At 36.0% G+C, this 20436-nt stretch overlaps 4 protein-coding genes across 11 annotated transcripts in view; 2 read left to right on the top strand and 2 right to left on the bottom strand.

Moving 5' to 3' along the window:
* Positions 1–771: 771 nt before the first annotated feature.
* Positions 772–5623, bottom strand: LOC128854877 (flavin reductase (NADPH)). 2 transcript variants are annotated; one of them, XM_054089328.1, is made up of 3 exons: positions 5470–5623; positions 5088–5406; positions 772–1528 (listed from the first exon to the last, which is right to left on the bottom strand). In XM_054089328.1, exons 2-3 carry the CDS (start codon positions 5158–5160, stop codon positions 990–992), a joined length of 612 nt encoding a protein of 203 aa, XP_053945303.1. In that variant the 5' UTR covers positions 5161–5406; positions 5470–5623; the 3' UTR covers positions 772–989. The 2 variants fall into 2 exon arrangements, with proteins under 2 accessions (XP_053945303.1, XP_053945304.1); XM_054089329.1 differs by having other exon boundaries at positions 5088–5373.
* Positions 5624–8377: 2754 nt separating this feature from the next.
* Positions 8378–12793, top strand: LOC128854875 (testis-specific zinc finger protein topi). Of its 4 annotated transcripts, none has more exons than XM_054089325.1 (6): positions 8608–9021; positions 9100–9729; positions 9836–10572; positions 10701–11047; positions 11120–11376; positions 11441–12793. In XM_054089325.1, the coding sequence occupies exons 2-6, from the start codon at positions 9255–9257 to the stop codon at positions 12109–12111; spliced, it is 2487 nt and encodes an 828-aa protein (XP_053945300.1). In that variant the 5' UTR covers positions 8608–9021; positions 9100–9254; the 3' UTR covers positions 12112–12793. The 4 variants fall into 4 exon arrangements, with proteins under 4 accessions (XP_053945301.1, XP_053945300.1, XP_053945298.1 ...); XM_054089323.1 differs by having other exon boundaries at positions 9079–9729; XM_054089326.1 differs by lacking the exons at positions 8608–9021; positions 9100–9729 and adding an exon at positions 8378–8599.
* A 393-nt stretch (positions 12794–13186) lies between these two features.
* Positions 13187–20197, top strand: LOC128854873 (dipeptidyl peptidase 3). Of its 4 annotated transcripts, XM_054089318.1 has the most exons (8): positions 13187–13306; positions 16845–16878; positions 16960–17165; positions 17230–17533; positions 17645–18246; positions 18305–18594; positions 18987–19129; positions 19186–20197. In XM_054089318.1, the coding sequence occupies exons 3-8, from the start codon at positions 16990–16992 to the stop codon at positions 20041–20043; spliced, it is 2373 nt and encodes a 790-aa protein (XP_053945293.1). In that variant the 5' UTR covers positions 13187–13306; positions 16845–16878; positions 16960–16989; the 3' UTR covers positions 20044–20197. The 4 variants fall into 4 exon arrangements, with proteins under 4 accessions (XP_053945293.1, XP_053945294.1, XP_053945295.1 ...); XM_054089319.1 differs by lacking the exon at positions 16845–16878; XM_054089320.1 differs by lacking the exons at positions 16845–16878; positions 16960–17165 and having other exon boundaries at positions 13188–13306.
* LOC128871571 (DNA polymerase alpha subunit B-like) overlaps positions 20068–20436 on the bottom strand; it is a 32951-nt gene continuing 32582 nt past the window's right edge. Inside the window, exon 7 of the mRNA XM_054113428.1 lies at positions 20068–20378. Coding sequence (XP_053969403.1) covers positions 20232–20378 — 147 coding nt within the window. The 3' untranslated portion in view covers positions 20068–20231. The remainder of the gene's footprint in view (positions 20379–20436) is intronic.

The following is a 20436-nucleotide window of genomic DNA, read 5'->3' as shown; positions in this document are numbered from 1 at the left end:
GTTTGTAAGTATGGGAATGTTTATGCTGTTACAACAACCTCTCCGAGCCGTTTGATACCAAACGAGGTTTCAGACAAAGTGACTCGTGACTTCTTTAACCTGATGCTAGAACCGCAGGTATTAATCTTTCTGGCACAAGTCTTTATAAGAGCGTGCAACTGTTGTATGCTGGCGATACTGTCATCATCAGCCTTTACAACCACGCTGTTTATTCTGCCTTTTCCAAACTGGAGAAAGAAGCAAATCGAATGGATCTGGTGGTGATCGAGGACAAAACGATGTACCTTGTTTATAGCTATGATTATAAGAGACTTCATTTATCTCGGATCCATCACTAACACCGATAACAATGTCAACCTTGAAATTTAATGGAAAATCTCTCTCTTACCAACGAGTGCTACTTTGAACTAAGTAGGTAATTCAGTAGTAAATTCCTCTCTCGACGAGCAAAACTAGCACTTTACAAGTTTCTCATCATGCCCGCCCTAACGTATGGCGCAGAAGCTTGGACGGTGACAATATCCGATGATGCGTCCTTAGGAGTGCTTGAGAAAAAAGACTATGCAGGAGATTTTTGGACCTTTCACGTTGGTGATGGCGAGTATCGTATGCGATGAAACAATGAGCTGTATGAGCTTTGCGAAGACATAGACATAGCGCAGCGAATAAAGATCCAGTGGCACTAATCAAGAATAACAATAATTATTGCCTGACGGTAGATCTTATCAGATATGGCATGAGCATCAATTCCCAAATCAATAACGCACGACATTTAAAGTTTAATGTAATTTATTCATTTGTATTTCGCATTAAGCATACTAATACATTTAATTCAATATCGAAAATGAATTGCAGCTAAATACATGTTCAAGCATGTTAGATATATTTATATAAACAGAATTTGTGCAAACGAGTTTTTGCAAATAGGCAAATTTTATTACCGTCATTACAAAACTGTTTTAGGATGCGAAATTCTTTTGAGTACTCATCTACTGTACTACTTTTTTGGCTACGCCACAAACTTTGCCAATATGCTCCTCTTGTTCCAACGAGTCCACTATGAATTTTGCTAAATCATATTTAGAGATTGCACGCCCTGGTGCTTCATCATGCAGCACTGTATAATCGGTTGGTGCCTCGTCGGCAATATGCGGTGGCAATACAGCTACGTAATCTAAGCCAGAAGCCTTTGTCAAATCCAGCATTCGCTTATGTTCCTCATTTAATTTATGGAACACCCCAGGTACTTCAGCAAGCGGACGGAATAAGAATGATGACATAACGATGGAAAACCGACGTACATTATTTTCTTTCATAGCAGTAATCAAGTTTTTCGTGCCAGTTGACAACTCTGTAGTGGCCTCTAACTTATTTCGTGTGCCCAAAATGATACAAACTCCGTCCACTCCATCAATAGCTTTTTTACAATCTTCTAAATTGAGAACGTTGCCTTTAATTAATTCGACTTTGTCTTTAAAATGTTCTGGTAACGTTGTTTCACTCCGATACAAAAGTCGAACCTTTAACCCTACAAAAATAATATGTATTTTGTCATTATTTACGTATATATAAACTTATTATTATTATTATTATTACAAACTGAAACTTATAATTAAAATTGTAAGCCTAGTTAGGAAAGCTATGGCTGCTAAGGCCTTCAGCTTCTTCTTATGATGTAAAATTAGTGCTTAATTAATGTTTAATACTAAGTGCTTATGCGTCGTTTAGAATTTCATTATAAGTTAGGAGATACAATATAATTTTTCGACATGCTTGTTTAGATTTCGTAATATAATTTTGATATTTTTAAGAAAGCTATAATTTTTTTAATATTATCGATTGTGGGGTTGAAAATACATTGAATGGGATCGGAGTTATGGAATATATTTTTTCTTAGTGAGTTGAAGGCATAACATTCGGACATAACGTGATTAATGGAGATCGGGGTGGAGTTACAAAACTGACATGTTCTGGGGGTATTGCTGTCGATAAGGTGATTATGGGTTAATTTTGAATGGCCCAAACGTACTCGCGTGAGCTTAACAAGGTCCATTCTAGAAAGTGAAAGGTTAGTGTGTTTTGGGAGGTTGCTTAAATCAAGCTTTTTTACATTTTGCGCTTTGTACCAAGTTGAGCATTTTTGCCAAGTCTCAGACTTATATTGTTTTATGAATTTTTTCTTAAGAAATTCAGCTATATCATTAACATTTAGATTAGTAGTTGTTAATACTGGAGCTATGGTGGCGTATTTAGCTGTGCTATCAGCAAATTCGTTACCCTTTATAAGGGCATGGCCCGGGGACCATATCAGTAAAATATTTGGGTATTTTGTTTGTAAAATACTACGGATAGAACTGGGATAGTAATCATTGTTTTCGATATTGGATATGGCATCGAGAGATGAAAGTGAATCGGAGCAAATTGCAAATTTACCTTTTTTATTTCTAATTATATTAACAGCCGACATGATAGCAATTAATTCAGCAGAGTAGACTGTACTGTATGCAGCTAGGTTGGATACTACTAAGTTTGCATTTTCGGTAGTTACGCCAAATCCGATCATATTATTGCTTTGGGAGCCGTCTGTGTATATGAAGGTGTAATCCTTGAGTTCATTTTGTATGTGTGCAAAAGCTTGTTGATATATTATAGCTGGTGTTTCGAATTTTTTATACTTTCGGAGCTCAGTGTTAACTATGGCTTTCTGTAAACGCCAGGGGGGGATGTGGGTTAGAATAGGTTTTAGTGGTAGATATGGAAGGTTAAGTTTTTTGCTGTTGAGGACTGCTCTACTAACTGCTGATGGGACTCTTTTAGATGGCCTATTTTTTTTGTAGGTTTGAGCAATTTTGAAGAGAGGGGCATCATAGCTGTTCATAAGCACTTTATTTAATTTATTTGTGATATAGTCCCTTTTCGCTTCTATTGAGGGAATGTTAGCTTCAAAAAGCATATTATTAATCGGGGACGTTCTAAATGCTCCTAGCGCGGTTCTTATAGCCGCATTAAGAATAGTTCTTAATTTATTTAGAGCAGATTTAGGTGCGAAACCATATAGGAAGAGGCCGAAATCAATTCTTGATATCAAGAGCGCTTTCGTTACTTGTATAAGTGTTACTGAGTTGCAATTGAATTTGAAGCTAGAGAGGCACTTGATGATATTAAGGCGCTGTGAAAGGTTTTGTTGAAGAAGTGCTATGTGTGAATTCCAATTATAGTGGTTGTTAAAAGTGACTCCTAGTATTCTTAGAGTATCTACCTTATTTATTTGGATGTTGTTGCAGTGGACAGAGGGCGAGCACTGTTTTTTACGGCATATATGTAAGTGTTTGCATTTTTGTACCGAGAGTGAAGCACCAGAGTAGTTACACCAGGAGTTAATGTCTCCAAATAAATTGTTTAGATTAATACTAACATTTTTATCTTTTTTTTGTTTAACTAAAAGATTGAAATCATCTGCGTAAGCGCAGAACGAGACTTCTTTATAAAAAGAAATTGTGGCACAAAGCTTGTTGTATGCTATTAGGAATATAATTACTGAAAGGGGTGAGCCTTGCGGTATTCCGTTTTGAAGTGGGTAAGTTTCGGAAAGGACATTGTCTAATCTGACTTTAATTTTCCTATGGGTCATAAAGTTTCTTATATAGTTGCAAATTCGCGGCCCGAGTTTCCACTCGAGCAGTTGATCTATTATAGCGTGGATTCCAATTTTATCAAATGCTTTTGCGAAGTCGAGTGATATTATTGACAGATGTTTTCTTGCGGATAAAGATTCTGCAACATGATGGTCTACATATAATAGAGCATCTGTTACTGACTTTCCCCGCTTGAATCCAACCTGATTGTTATGGATAAGTTTGTTGCTTCGAACAAACCACCATAACCTGTTTGATATAATTTTATCCAATAGTTTAGATAAGCATGGATTTAAGGAAATTGGCCGGTATGAATCGATTTCAATTTTGTTTGATTTAGGTTTTAATATAGGGGTTATTATAGCAAGTTTGTATGATTGGGGTATATGGGATTGGAGAATGCTATTGTAGAAATTAAGCAATCTGTTTGTTACTGACAGAGGAAGTTTAGAGATCATAGAGTACGTTATTCGATCATAACCAGGTGTTTTACCTTTGAGGTTTTGCAGAGCGGATTTAAGTTCGAGTAAATTTATTTCTCTTTCAATTTCTAATGCTTTGGCGTCGGAGGTTTGTGGGAACGTAATGTTGAGAGATATATTCTTTTTATCTTGAAATAATAGAGGGAATTTATTATCACTAGATGAATTAGACCAATGCAAGCCAAATTCATCTGATATTTGTTTACGATCTGTAATGTTGAAAAAGGGTGCGTTGAGACTCTTCAGGCAGTGAATTCCGTGTTTTGTTTTATAACCACTAAGTCGTTTTATATTAGCCCAAATTTTTTCCGTTGGAGTGCTGGGGTTGATTTGGGAGGTAAATTCTTCCAATGATTTTCTTTTGGATTGTTTAAGTTCCCTTTTAAAAATCGCATTAGCTCGTTTGTACCTCATCACAGTGCCTTGGTTAATGTTTCGTTTGAGGGAATTCCAGCACTTATTTTTTTGAATACGAAGCTCCTGTAGCTTTGAGTTCCACCATGGGACATTGTGGGTGTACTTATTTGGGTTAGATTGGGGGATGGAAGCATGTGCGGCTTGAAGAATAATTTTATTGATATTAGCGGCCTCTTTATTTATATTATCGGCTACCGGGCGGTTGCAGTTGTGTTTTTCTGAGTGTTGACTGAATGATACCCAATTGGCTGTTTTAGTAATAAATCGGGGTTTTTGGACTTGAGAGCTAGGCTGCTGAGACTCAAAAAGTGAGACGAGTATAGGGAAGTGGTCGCTTCCACATAAGTCGTCCTGTATAGACCAATTGCAGCTGACAGCAATTGTGGGGGAACAAATTGAGATGTCGATGTGAGTAAGAGTATTGTGTGTGCTAAAATGAGTTGGGGAGTTGTCGTTAAGGATAATGAAATTAGATTGAGAAATGAAGTTGGCTAGGGTTCTGCCTCTGCGATTGGTATAGACGGATATAAATTGATATAAACTTATTTTGTACCTTTTTGCAAAGCGTAATCAACGACACATTGACCGGTCATGCCGGTGCCACCAATGACAGCTATGCGTTGCATAATGTAATTGCGGATATACACAAAATCACTGAGATTGTAAATGAATTGCACCCCACTGAAAATAAAGTCGTTATCTTTACAATAAGCTCCAGATAATATGTAGATAACGCCACTATTTAAGATCGGTAAAATATTTTTTATTGTCTTCACATGAATCGTCAACGTCTGTTTCGGATTTGTTGCGTTTCGCCAGAAAAGTCAATCACATAAATACTAGGAAGAAAAATAATACAACTGTCTAGTTCACTGCAATAGAAATGTAAAATCAGCGGACAAGGTTAATTAAGTGTAAATTTCTAGTTCCCTTACGTTGTTGCACTCTTGCACTGGAACACATCGCCGATCGTTTTTAGTAGCTATGAACGTGCAGCGATTAGAAACAACAAATGAAACGTCGTGTTGGCAAATTGCAAGTTAATATTTTCTATTTAAATGAAAAACTCAGTTTGCATGTCAATTAGGTTTGTATAGAAAAAATATAAACAAATAAAAAACCTCCAGATAACAGACCTCTTGGAAAAAGATTAGATTGTCAGGCCGTAATTAAATGTTGAAAATACAACGAAATTTACAATCTTGAAATGTTTAAATCAAGTTAGTTAATCTTTTGCTGTTCGTTATGATAGGATTTGTTATAAATAATAGAAGGTTCTATATAATTTAATTCCAATTCCAAATGGTTAATTGTTTGACAAGTACAATACTATGCGCCTACGAAAGCATTATTACAATTGAACAGTATTGTACAGTATACTACACCACCAACAATTTTTCCTAAGAGTACGATAACGGTTCCCCACGAATACGACAGGGATATTCTTAGATGCATTCATATAATTCTTATGTTTTAATTTAAGATAAAAAAGTATAATCTAAAATTATGAAAATATTTTCTTCATAAGAAATCCAGTGTTCATTCCTAGTGGGTATTTCTTCTATTTCATTTTGATTCATTGTAAGTAATAGCATGTTTCCATTACTCTTGAATGATATAAAATAGATTTTTATATAAATTCATGTTTTTATTCTAAATTTTATTGAGATCGGTAATTTATCAATATTAAAACGAGTAATTGATTGATTCGAAGAAATAGAAACTTTTTCGACTTTACATCACTATACTTTTTTATTCTATGAGTGTTCATAATTGTTATATTAATATTACAAACGCTAAATTATTTTTGAGCAATAATTTGGATGTAACTTGAGCAGCATTCCCAAAACAAGTTAAATATTTTATGTAGGTGATGAGCTCGAGCTGCTTAAATTGTGGCGCCTGTAATATACAGCAGCTTAGGACCTTACTTATACAGGAAAGACCTCGATATACCAAACTTATATCTAATATGTGAAAGCCTCTTATTTTTGTTCCGACCCCGACGAAACAGAAGGTGGCCTTGACCTACCCTAGTTCCGATTAACACACGGAGACATCTGGAAGAGAGACACTGGAAATTTTGTTTTAATGTTTCATTCGCGAATAGACGGGCAAAATTGTTTTCGGCTACATTTTGACGTTTACTACTTTAGCATCTTCTGGTTCGGATATATTCTAGAACCCGCCAACATGTAAAGCGGAGAACTTTCGTCAAAAGTTTCTTAAATATTTCAAAGAAGAATGCAAACTGGTTAAATAGTACACAATTTGTTCTTTTTTTTATTACTAATATATTATTATTATTTAAATATTTTCAATATTTTTAAATATTTTTGTAGAGCTGATAGATTGGCAGCTAGTGCTCTTTTTCAATATTAACGTAATTAATTTAGTTTAATTGGTTAATAAATAATAATAATAATAAATGATTTTTTTTATTTACATATATATATAAATTTTTGTATTTGAATAAAAAAAATTAAACTAAAAATACTTCATATTATAAATAATTAACTTAAAATTAACTGGGGAACAACTTAGAATTCAATATAAACATGCCCCATAAGTTTTTTAAATTATACCACCTTTACTAGCAAAAATAACCCTGTATTTTCCAAGCAGCGTTTTGATATTTGTCATCGTAGATTTCTTCCGTTTGATTGAAAACCAACACAGAATCCAGAACTTTCTCCCACAAAAGAAGAAAATGAATGAAGCAACTGTCAAAAATTGCTTTAAGATTGGAAATACGAATAAGAAGCGATAAGCAGTACGGGAGACAAAATTTCCTCTTTCTTCCGCGTTCGTCCTCATTCCCAAAAACAGTATGTTTCCCTTCCAAATGTTTCGGCAGCACTTGGGGCAAAGAAATGTTGCTGTCAACTTTCAAAGCAATAGGCCGACCGGTTCTTAACTATGCTGCGCCTGTCTGGTCGCCTGAAACCAGTGATACGCAGTGATCGAAGCTCCAGACCTGCCAAAATACTGCCATTAGGACCGCGACAGGATGTCTCCTGATGTCCCCAATTCAACACCTGCATGACGAGGCTCACATGCTTCCTGTAAAGGAGCATAACAAAATGCTCGGCAAGCAGTTTCTGCTAGGGTGTCACCGTAGGCCTCGCCCATGCAGACACCTGCTTGAGCCTGAGCCACCTCCCAGGCACATCAGGAGACACTTCTTCAACTACGTGGACGAGATCCAGGACAAAACAGACATACCACTTCAGCATCAGACAGTGTACAGACAGGCCATAAACGACATTCATCGGGAGACCCTTACCACCTTCTTAAGCTCCCGACCCCCGAATGCCGTGATCGGAGTCCAACCACCACCTATTGCAGACGAAGAGCTCCAGCTTCCCCGAGAGTCCCGCGTAACCTTGGCACATTTACGTTCTGGATACTGTAGCAGGTTAAACTCCTACTTATCCAGAATCGACCCCGACATACTAAACATATGTCCGGCATGTGAAGGCACTCCGCACGACACTAACCACCTTTTCACATGCCCCATCAAACCCACTCATTTAACACCTCTCTCCCTCTGGACCCAACCCGTCGAAACAGCTAGTTTCCTGGGCCTACCGTTAGATGAGCTAGACGAAGACGATCGATGATTACACTCCACTGGCAGGGCGAAGATACTGCTACAACAAAATCCCCTCTTTCTTCCGCGTCCGTCCTCCTTCCCAAAAACAGTATGTTCCCTTCCAAATGTTTCCCTGTGTAAATGGGCACTTAGATGATTGACATGACAAGAGCTTGTGGAATTCTGACTGTGAGCAAAGCTTATCGCGGCTACTAAATACATAACAATACCGTATTCGTGGAGTCACAATTTAAATCTATTCATGAATAAGCGATGTTAATACAATTATGTTATTTCCTAAATGTAAATGTGTTATGGGCATGCCACAATGGACCCGTTCCGTCTGTTGCGGCAACGAATTCGACTGACTGCAAAATAGATTATGTGTACTTGAGTCAAAGGCGCTACAAACATGTCGTACGCCATGCCGAAATGCACAAAAATTGGTAACATTTTATTCTTGCCGTACGGTAAGTGCAATGAAAATGACCACTGTTTATAGAAGAACGATTTTGTATCGCTTAAAAACAAATGGAATTTAAATGAATTGAATTCAAACGAACCATTATCTTTTCGATAAAACCTTGAAAGAGTAGAAAAATACTAGACTTAACCAAGTAGTCCTGCAAAATGAATACGCTTTATGATCGCACCCACAGGCTACGACTACCATAAATTCTATTAAAACCCCCTTTCCTTCAATAAGCACTAATTTTATAATATATTTGACAACCAACAAAAACCTCTTTATATACAAAGAAATATTATATTATATTTGCTTTGTCGAAAAGAACATCAATTGCTTTAGAATAAGTGCTGTTAGAATAAGTGCAGTGTTGGATAACGATATGTGGTGTATTAAAACCGTTGGGCGAAAATGTTAAAAAAATGTGTAAGCAATACATAAGAAATAAATTGCCTTTCTTGACATTAAAAATAATCTCATTAGTATTCTTTGGCAACTCAAAAGGAAACTTGATCAAAAAGCTTTCACACAGTAGCCTGGCGAAAGTTGTCAAGTCGCCATATTTTTCTGGAAAGAGCGATAAATCTAGAAAGGCCGTCTAGTCGGGGAGAATTCGTATACATTTTTATTAGTTAAAATAACAATCACCAACCATAGCCATGATGAATACAAGTGAGGAAGAATTCTCTAATTCCGATGCTTGGCTTTCGGAGCAACTATTCGCCCAGTTAAAAGAATTTAATTCAGACTTCAGAGATAAGACTGTTGCGGATACATCGGCGACATTTGTATTTCCGTCTGGAAGTTTAAATTGTTTGCCGGAGGTTGAGCCGCAAGATTTAACAAAATCAAGAATGGAAAATTTCGAATCTGTTTTTAAATTACCGGCAAATATTCCTCCTTTTGATATGAATGACGTGCTCGATTTGAGTAATATTGCTGGTAGAGGTTCCGATGCGGCGCTCTTGGATTTAGTCGAAACTCTTCCACTTACTCCATTTGCCACACCGGTTACTGAAACTTCTGCAGTGGTCACCGAAACGCCGAAACAAGCTACGACACCATTCGATGCCACAGAAGAGGAATTAAAACTTCTTAAATTTCTTGAGTCGCAATCACAGAGCAATCAGTTTGGTAAGGAAATTTTCGACATCTATTTTAGAATGTCGGGTAAAATTTTACATGTTCATAGATTTCAAATTAGGACTATAATTAATTACTCTGATTTTTACTCCTCTAGATTCTAAATTTAACATACCAACCGAGATACCATCGTCAGCTTATCGTATTGTGAAATGCTCGAATTGTAACTGCCTCTTTGATATAATATCCTTTCAGTCTCATGTTTGTGTTTACGATGAACATCACAATCTCATTATTCCTCCTGCCTCTACATCAACCCCCATTAGTAAGCCAATTAAAGAAGAACCGATATTACCCCCAGAACCGGCATGCATTCGGTTATTGCGTGAAAACCAAATACGCATTCGACGCTTTTTAAAGGATGAACTTAGATACGATGTTAATGCTTCAATTAACAGTAATACAAACAATTCTAATAATAATATAGGCAGTAATGCTTCTTACATATCAACCGGTTCGAATTCATCAACAAATAATTCAAAAAAACAAGATGGGCCACATGAGTGTACATTGTGTGAACGCAAATTTGTTCATGCCTCTGGCTTATTGCGGCATATGGAGAAACATGCAATGGATCTAATACCGACGCCAGGCGCCTCTTCTGGTGGTAAAACGGCTACCTCACAAGGTAGTTCACTGCAGAGCGTTAATGGTCTTCGGGTGGTAATTAAGTGCACTTTATGTGGACGTATTTTCTTTGAAACACATGCGGCTTTCACCCATTTATGTTCTCATTTTCCGGGAAGAATGCAAGAAGAAAAAGAATTCGATAATTGTGCCGAAATACCGTATGAGACGTATGTAGATGACGCTATGCATTTTTTGAGAATGGAGGTAAAGCTAATTTTGAGATATACAAATAATTTCGAAATCTGAAATAATTTCAAGATATAAAGATAAATAAGACTTCACATGTTTGCATATATGTATGCATATCAAAAATTGTTTATGTTAAATTCCAGGCGAGAGGTTGCTCAGATGCCTTAACAATGCATGAAGATAAGCCTCCAGTCTATCTCAAAATGGTTATTCTAAGTTGCATTTTACAGTGCGAATTTTGCGACTTTGTCTTCTCAGAGGTATCCTATCTGTTTGTCCATTCGGCTTGTCATTTACCAGACCGTCGCTTTGAGTGCTTCTCATGCGATATTCATATGCGTACCTCCAAGGAGATTTGCGCACATTGGCAAGCTGAGTGTGTATTCATGCGAGAAAATTTGAAGGTACATCAAGCTACCACCCAGCGATATTTTGTTTGCAATGTTTGCGAGAATAAATTTCAATCTCTTGATCAGTTACATGAGCATCGGTAAATATGATACCTACGACAAAACATTGCTTAATGTGTTATATCCAATATTTATATATATTTATGTTTCAGATACACAGCATATCACTTTTTCCCGCGTTTGAATAAATGTCTAGGTGTATTACAGTTGCCATGTGAGTATTGCGATGTAGTTTTCGAATATGCTCAAGAATGTGTGGCTCATTACGAAGAAAAACATTATAAAAAGTATAAACGTGATAAAGACGGATCAGGTTCGTCTAGTAAGACTCGCCAGTACTTATGTGATATGTGCGGAAAATCCTATACACAATCAAGCCACTTGTGGCAGCATTTGCGCTTTCATCAAGGTAAACAATCAATTTAAAATTCTATGTATTAAGCATAATGGTTTGGAAACCTCTTATTTTACAGGAGTAAAACCATTTGCATGTAAGGAACCTGGTTGTACGCGCAAATTTACTATACGCCCAGATTTGAATGATCACATACGTAAATGTCATACCGGCGAACGTCCATATCATTGTTTAGTTTGTGGGAAACGCTTTTTAACTGGTTCCGTTTTCTATCAACATCGTCTCATACATCGTGGAGAACGACGGTATGAATGTGAAGAATGCGGCAAACGATTTTATCGAGCAGATGCACTCAAAAACCATCAACGCATTCATACCGGCGAAAAACCATTTGGTTGTCTGTTTTGTACGAAAAATTTTCGCCAACGTGGAGATCGTGATAAGCATATAAGAGCGCGTCATTCTCACTTGGATGCAAATGCTCGTCTGATGATGCAAATGCAAAAACTTCAGTTGGAAGCAGCAGCAGCTGCAGCTGCAGCTCAAGTTGCAGTTCAGCAGCAGCAAGCAAGCAATGCTGCCTTAATGAGTGGAATACCCACTGTAGCACCTGCTCTCATGAGTATGCCATCTATTAACAATGATATAATCGACGGCCTAGAACAGTCACTAGACCCGAACGAAGTTGTTATGATCGGAAATGTGGCTTTTCCGAAAAGCATGTTTGAATCTGTAATTCCAGATATTGATGAAGAATCAGCACTAAGAGCCATGGAGCAGTTGCAATAGGAAGATGTCATTTGTCTGTGATAAAAAAGTACAAATATATGTAAACACCTATCTATTCCTATAGTATAGTATATATAAATAAACACCTATTCAGTCTTATCGCTGCAGAATGCCAGTGCCCATACCAATATTTTGCTGGTATCGCTTAGCTAATATTTTAAATCAAATCATTTATTCTAGTTATTGAATTAATTGTTCCAGTCCTTTTATGTTTATATGTTTTAATTTAAATGAATTTGTGAATTTGTTTTGGCTTGATTTTGTGTTACAGATTAAGTAGGTTATGCATGTAATGAATTGAAAAGCAAAAAAAAGTATTTATCGCATATTTTTGAAAATTGTGTTGGATGGAAGCACTTTACTCGAAATTGCAAGAATTAAATATTATTCGCCATTTAACATAAATTTACAACCAAATCGAATGAGTCATGTAAGAATTATTGTTTCCAAAACTTTTCCAAATTTGCGAATTTATTTTTGGTCTACGAATTTTGGTTTTCATCTGTTTAGCGAATAACTCGAGTAAAAATTGGGATGTCTTAAATAAATTTCGCACACATTTTACTCTTGGGAAAGATTGTGCGATTTCCATAATATTTTGAAATATTTGTAATGAAACTAAACAATTTTTCAAATGAAAACTGTTAGAAATACATATGTACATCATTTTTGCCATACCCAACGATTTAGTGTCAAAATTCTGGCTTTATGTTAAGAAATATCAGAAATAGGGTTTGTAAATAGCACTGCAATATTCTCCAATTTAAAATGTACAAAATCGGTTCGAATAAATATCAAAATGAGTATAACCGATAATAAGAATGTTTGTTTAAAAATTTTGGAAAATTAACATGGATTCGCCAGCTTTTTAGTATAAATAAGTTAAAATCATTCTACAGTGAGTCTTGACTCGGACTAAAAACTTTTCTTGAAAAGAAGTTCATACTCGGCAGATTATCACAATCGGCTTGTTTGCTGCTAATTTAATCATCACGAGGCGCCAACTTTCTAAACTCTACTACTTTTTTCGTTTAGCACAACGGTCACTCTGATTTTTGTCACATCAGCTGTATTTGCAAACTTGCTAGTCACCGCATTCGTCTTTTTATCATTTAATTGAATATTTGTGGAAGTGAATGAAGAAGTGAAATTAGTGGCAAAGTAATAGTAAGAAATTTAAGGAATTATTATAAAGGTAATTTACACTCCTGAAGTCGTTGTTTGCAACTTAGCTAACTATAGAGTTCATTCTACATATTTTATACAATATTACTTTTATATACATATGGTATGTACTAATGCGATTTCTTCATATAATAGATGTTAACTTTATGGGATGATTTTGTTTTCCAATTCAATAGCTATTAAGTAATATGTAGTCTCAATGCACAGATCAAGAAAGCTAGCCGGCGGTCAAGTAATTCGTGCCATCTTTGAGATGCGCCCAACACACATAACAATTTTTTGTACATACATATACACATAAATTATATTAGGCCGGTCCTATATATTATATGTACGTAAGCAGATATAAATACTGGAAGTCGGCTCTTATGTAGAATGGCTCTTTTATAGAATGATGCATCTAAATTAGTCTAAGAAAATATTAACGGAACTAAAGAACGAATATATCGGCTGGGGTGAAAAAGGTCTTAAAAAAGTTTGTTACTGTAGCATTTAGACTATCGTAAAAAAGTCAAAGTGGAACAACGATTCACTATTCAATTATATTTATCCCGGGATATTTGTTTATTTTTAATGAGCTATAAACGATAAATGGGGCAAAATCTGTGAAAACCACGTTTTGCGAAATTTATGATATTTTTGGCCATTATAATGGGTGCGTGACTACCATTCGGAATTCAGAGAGAACGTAGGTTGGAATCTCGGTGAAACACCAATATTAAGAAAAAGTTTTTTTAAAGTCTGGTCGCCCCTCGGCAGGCAATGGCAAACCTCCAAGAGTATTTCTGCCATGAAAAAGCTCATAAAAATATCTACCGTTCGGAGTCGGCTTGAGACTGTAGGTCCCTCCATTTGTGAAACAACATGAAGACGCATGCCACAAATAGGAGGAGGAGTTCGGCCAAACACGCAAAAAAGGTGTACCCGCCAATTATGTATATATGTATATATAATACATAGATGTCCAACAAAGTCTGGAATAAAAAAACGATTCGAAAACATGGTATAAGTAAAGAATACGCACCTTTTTACAAGAAAAAAAAGAGGTTACATAGAATTTTTGTGCGCTAATTAAAAATCGGGGAGATGTCAAAAACCAATTCTACACATTTGATAAACGTCAATACCACAAAAATACTTGACCTTTTACAAAACCAATGACATTGTTGGAAAGATAATTAAAAGATCTTCCTTCCGATGTAATTACTTACAGTCTTTTGAAAAGTACAACCTTTGGGGCAAAATATGAAAACAGTTGCATCCAACGGTTTTTTAATTTGTCTAATAAAGTAATTTAAGTATAATTTCATTAAAAAAATTATTAAACTACCTTTCATTTCAAATGCCTTGTGTCTACTTTGATTTCTACTGCGCTATGAAACCTTTATTGAACAAATTCCAGCAACGTATTTGAATGGGCTTGAATGAATTTATATTATATTTAAAGTATGTAATTGGGGAAAATAACGAAAACAAAAATCGTTTTATGTGACTGTTCGTAAGTTTTCATAAACATTGTATTTTCTCAAAAACTTGAGGTTGTTTACATCAAAAAACCATCTGCCGTTCGGAGGCTAAAAAAGTGTAGGTCCTTCCATTTGTGGAAAAATATTAAGACGCACACCACAAATTGGAGAGAACCCGGCCAAACATCGAACAAAGGATGCACGCGCCCATTATATATAAGTATGTAAAGCGGCCGCCGTAGCTGAATGGGTTGGTGCGTGACTACCATACGGATTTCAGAGAGAGAACGTTGGTTCGAATCTCGGTGAAAGTCCAAAATGCAGGAAAAAATTTTTTCTAATAGTGGTCGCCTCTCGGCAGGCAATGGCAAACCTCCGAGTGTATTTCTGTCAAGAAAAAGCTTCTCATAAAGATATCTGTCGTTCGAAAACGGCTTGAAACTGTAGGTCCCAAACACACAAAAAGGGTGTAAGCGCCAATTATATATATATATAATGATGGATTTGCAAATTGTCAAATAGTGGTAGCTGAAGTTCTTCGTCTGCGATGGGTGATGGTTGGACTCCTATGATGGCATTCGGTATGGTTGATAGTTTAATTTATCTGTAACCAAAAGTGCATAGTGACTCCATAAACGCCAAAGGCAATAAAAAAATTAATTTTATAAAATAATTAAAAAAAGGAGAAAAAATAAGTCATCTAAAGTCTACATTGCAACTGAAAACTTAATTTGAAAGTAAATAAAACATTCTGACCAAATAGCACAAAAGACTGTTTAATCCAGTAGAAGCTTAGCTTAAAATTAAATATAAGTATTTCAATATTTATCGACTCTGAGAGAACAGAAAGGAATGGCTTCAAAATTTTCAATAGTATCGAAATGTAAAAGTACAAGCTAGCGTACGCTTGTTTTTGCATCTCAGTGTATGTCCATAAGTGCGTCTATAATCGTTTATGAGAATTAGTCTGATAAAGTTTTATAACTTATAGAATAAACTGTATAGTTGATTGCATTTATATTAAGTATAAAAAATAAAGATAAAAAGTATATATTATTTTAACAAGCGAACTGATAACATAAGCTAGACAACATTTTAAAGCAATAATTTAAATGCTCTATTTTTGAATTTATGTACCTTGCAATTTGCAAGCCATTCTGCCATTTACAAGAAAGTAGAATGTGAATTTTTTTAAACAAATCATATGCATTCATTACGGTATATGCATACATATATCATATCTCAAGAAAATTGAGCGATATTATATACATATAAATATATGTACCTATTGTTTTTTCGGAAAATCTGATCATGTCACAACTAAACAACTAGAAAACTTTAAACAGTTAATTCTAAGTAGAAACAATCTTCCATTTCCTCTGTGAATGCCCTGCCCTATGAAAGGACAGAATGTTAACCCTGGGCAAACCGCTGTTCGAGAGTCTCGAGCAACTGTCTGGCTTAGACGTCAACAACCTAATAAGGTTCATAAACCGCACAGACTGGATATAGTCCTGCTGCAAATAACTGTTAAACAATTTGGTAACGAGGATGTGGCAACAAAATGGTGCGGAAGCGCTAGTTGGATTCTGGATGAATCACCACTCTAACCAACCAATTCTAAGTGGTTGACAATCATGTGCTCACCAGAAGTTTTCGGAGAATTAAGGAAAACCGAATCATCCTTCAAGAGAGTTTTTGATCGCTCAGAAGGTCGAATTAAAGGGATCTCCGCCTTACAGCATTGATTTGGCTCCGTTTTTATTTCGTTTTGTTCCCGAATATCAACTGATCCGAAGCCTGAAGAAACTGTTGAAACCTTTAAACAGCTCGTTTTGGAGGTATCCTCTTCTGAGTGGCCAAAGTTCTTTGAAAATTGGTTGAAGCAAATGCAGAACCCATGAGAATATTTTGAAAAACAATATAAACATTTTCATTATTATTAGGCATCCCTCGTAGACTTACCAATAAGTTGAATGCATTCCTTTTGTGTTAACAAAGCCCACCCACCGATTTATTTGCATCCGTTTTCGCTATACCTATTTTCCAAATTGCTAACGCAAATTTTTTCAATAATTTCAGTTCATGCTCTCTTCAGAAAAGAAAGAGTATAAATGTAAGTAAATGCTTTGTTTTACTTATTGCCGTGTGCTATTAAATTTATACCAAACGTTTTAATCCACTCATTTATTTTCAGTTCAGAAAATTGAGATTACTAGACATAGATATGTTTAGTTTTAGAAGAATTTTACTGACTCACAAGAAACTTCGTTTGATCTGTACACAGCTACCCGCTTTTAAAATAAACAGGGAATATGTGGGAAATTCGGGGAACGTTCGAAATTTTAGTAATTTACTATTGAGAAGAAAATTTACCCTTAGTACAAATAAATCTAATTTAAGGTATAATTCGTTTGTTTATGTACATCATGTGATTTAATCGAGATAAAAATTTTTCATATTTCAGTTTCATCAATTCAGTTATTCGTAATATGTCTTCCACCAACACTGCCCATTTTGTTTTGCCCAATACGCAGCCGATTGCAGATTTGGAGTGCAAAAATGCCTTTTCGGGTCTAACTGACAAGGAAAAACTCTACGCGCACTACTTCAGTAAAGCGTCGTGGACCGGTGGCCTCATCGCGCTGATACAATCTAGTCCGGAGGCGCCATTGATATTCTCAGTCCTACATCGTATTTTCGTTGCTGAGCCATTGGAGGAGCTGAAAACGAAAGCTTTGGCTAATGGCATAACCGAAGATGAATTTACGGTAAGCTTTGGAGTTTGTAATACGTGTTATGCTATTTATGAGCATGGAAGTGCCTGAATTCTTTTTGAATTTTATACATTCCACGCGTATAACGATTTTATTTAATTTTAGGCATTCTTAGTTTACGCTTGTGGTGTATTTGCGAATGCCGGGAACTATAAAGGTATGGGTGATAGCAAAATCATTCCGAATTTGGATGAGAAAAAATTGGAAGAAATTGTTAAGGTGTCCTCAGCATACGCGAATGATAAGCATGTACCTGCTGCTTATAAAAAAGTCGCTCCACTCATATATGCATTGAAACCGCGCAATGAAATTTTGGGTTTCGCTCCAAATGGTGTAACCACATATTGGTCAGACAACTGTACAAAGGAAGATGCTGATATTGTCAATGAATGGTTGACCTCGAAGCGTATTGAACCCTATATGTGTCGTACATTAAAGGTGGTGGAAAACGGTGAAACCATTTATGATATCAAGCTGGGCTCGGTAGAGACTTCCGATAAGAATGGTATTACTTTACCATTAGAAAGTTATAAAGGCAATAATTTTCGTGTGACACGTGGTGACTATCAAAAGTTACTGCAGGGTGTTAATAAAAATTTAGAGGAAGCAAAAAAGTATGCGGCAAATGAGAATGAACAGAAAATGATTGAGCATTATATTAAATCATTCCAAGAGGGTTCACTGGCTGACCATAAGGATGGTTCAAGGTACGTTTGTGAGCCAACTGATGACTCGAATAATAAAATCAAATCTGTTTATACATAGGTGGTGGATTAAAGATAAGGGACCAGTTATCGAAACTTATATTGGATTCATTGAAACGTATCGCGATCCAGCAGGTGGACGTGCTGAATTCGAGGGCTTTGTTGCAATGGTGAATAAAGAAAGTTCTGCCAAATTCGCCGAATTGGTAAATCGTGCCGAGAAGCTATTAGAATATTTGCCTTGGACGGAGGCTTATGAAAAAGACACTTATTTGAAACCGGATTTTACATCGCTAGATGTGCTCACTTTTGCTGGCAGTGGAGTCCCGGCTGGAATCAACATTCCGAATTGTAAGCAACTGTTACATATTAGCTATGCAGCAATTTAAAGTGATAGGAAAATGAAATATTTAAAGTAATAACTAAGTTATTACACAATAAGTGAAATTTTTGACATTAACAACGTAACCACAAAAAAAAAAAAAAAAAATAGCAATAGACTTACACAAAGGTGTAAGGTGATTAGGCCTTCTTTCTCAATGTAGTTCTACTAAATGTAATTCTACTAAATAAGGGCCGTAACACTTTTATGCCGGTAGTTATTGTTGTTTGTGTAAGATTTTGGTTATGGCATCGCCTGCCGAAAGACGAACACAGCACATCCGCTGGTATTTAAGTCATAAAATAAAAAGGGTACATTTGCTTCACCATATTTCATATATATTTGTTTTCTTTTTTTCCAGATGATGAGATTCGACAGGATGAAGGTTTTAAGAATGTTTCGCTCGGCAATGTGCTGGCCAATATTAATCGCAAAGATCCGATTCCATTCCTCTCTGAAGAGGATCAAGACTTGATGAAGGAATACAAAGTAAAATCTTTCGAGGTATATCGTCGATTTGCAAGTACAAGAAAATATGCTAAAACACGTTTATTTGACAGGTGCAAGTGGGTCTGCACGAGCTGCTCGGCCATGGTAGTGGCAAACTTTTTCGCATAGATGAAAATGGAAAATTCAATTTTGATAAAAATAAGACGAAAAATCTTATTACTGAGGGGCCAATAGAATCCTGGTACTTACCAGGTGAAACTTATGACACGAAATTCGGCGCCATCGGCTCTTCCTATGAGGAATGCCGCGCTGAAGCTGTCGGTTTGTATCTATCGTTGAAAGAAGACATTTTGGAAATTTTCGGTTTCAAAGACCCTATTGAACAAGAGAAAATTATATATATCAACTGGTTAAGTTTAATTTGGAATGGCATGGGAGTTGCTTTGGAAATGTACAATCCCCAATCTAAACAATGGATGCAGGCTCATTCACGTGCTCGCTTTGTCATCATGAAGGTGCTTTTAGAAGCGGGTGAAGGCTTTGTCACCGTCGAGGAGACAGAGGAGGGCAAAAATTTACGTCTCACTGTCGATCGCACAAAAATACAGACTGTTGGCAAGAAGGCTATCGAAGAATTTTTGAGAAAACTGCAAGTTTACAAATCAACTGCTGATATTGCAGCGGCAACTAAAATGTATGAACACTATTCCGAGGTTAGTGAAGGTGGCTCACATCCATGGGCTAAGTGGCGTGACATTTGTCTTGCGCATAAGAAGCCACGCATAATCTTGGTACAGAGCAACACCCATGTGGAGAGTGAAAAGGTGAATTTGAAAACGTATGAAGCCACACACGAAGGCTATATCAAGTCGTGGGTGGATCGCTTCCCGGACACAGAAATTGATGATATTTTGGAAGAAATTGTAGAAGATGACAAGAAATACTTTCAAAGTGCCTTTGGAAATTGAACTAACTCTTAATTAAAATAAATATTTAAGTATATTTGTCAAACAATGAAAATTGCGAATGATTTATTTGTAACTTACATTCAATGAAGAATGCTGTTTTGTATTACAACAAATTATATATGTGACAAAGTAAAATTTGTATTTTTAATGGAAATACTAAAATATTTTAAAATTATTTAGAAAAGGCTCTAAACCTTGCGTATTTGGCAGGCAACAAAGTTGTATATGTTTGTCTCCTCCTTAGTTGCTGGCGGCGTTATAACGAAACGTGCGAATGTACCGCCATTACTATCGGCCAAACGTCCGGGGTTAATAGCCAAACAACCGTTTACAACCTGTAATGTGCGCAAGAATGTTTTTTTAAGAACGGACCTTATTTCTTCTTATCATAGA

Source organism: Anastrepha ludens, chromosome 2 (genome assembly GCF_028408465.1).
Source record: "Anastrepha ludens isolate Willacy chromosome 2, idAnaLude1.1, whole genome shotgun sequence".
Lineage (NCBI taxonomy): Eukaryota > Metazoa > Arthropoda > Insecta > Diptera > Tephritidae > Anastrepha > Anastrepha ludens.
This window is presented reverse-complemented; position numbering and strand designations above follow the sequence as displayed.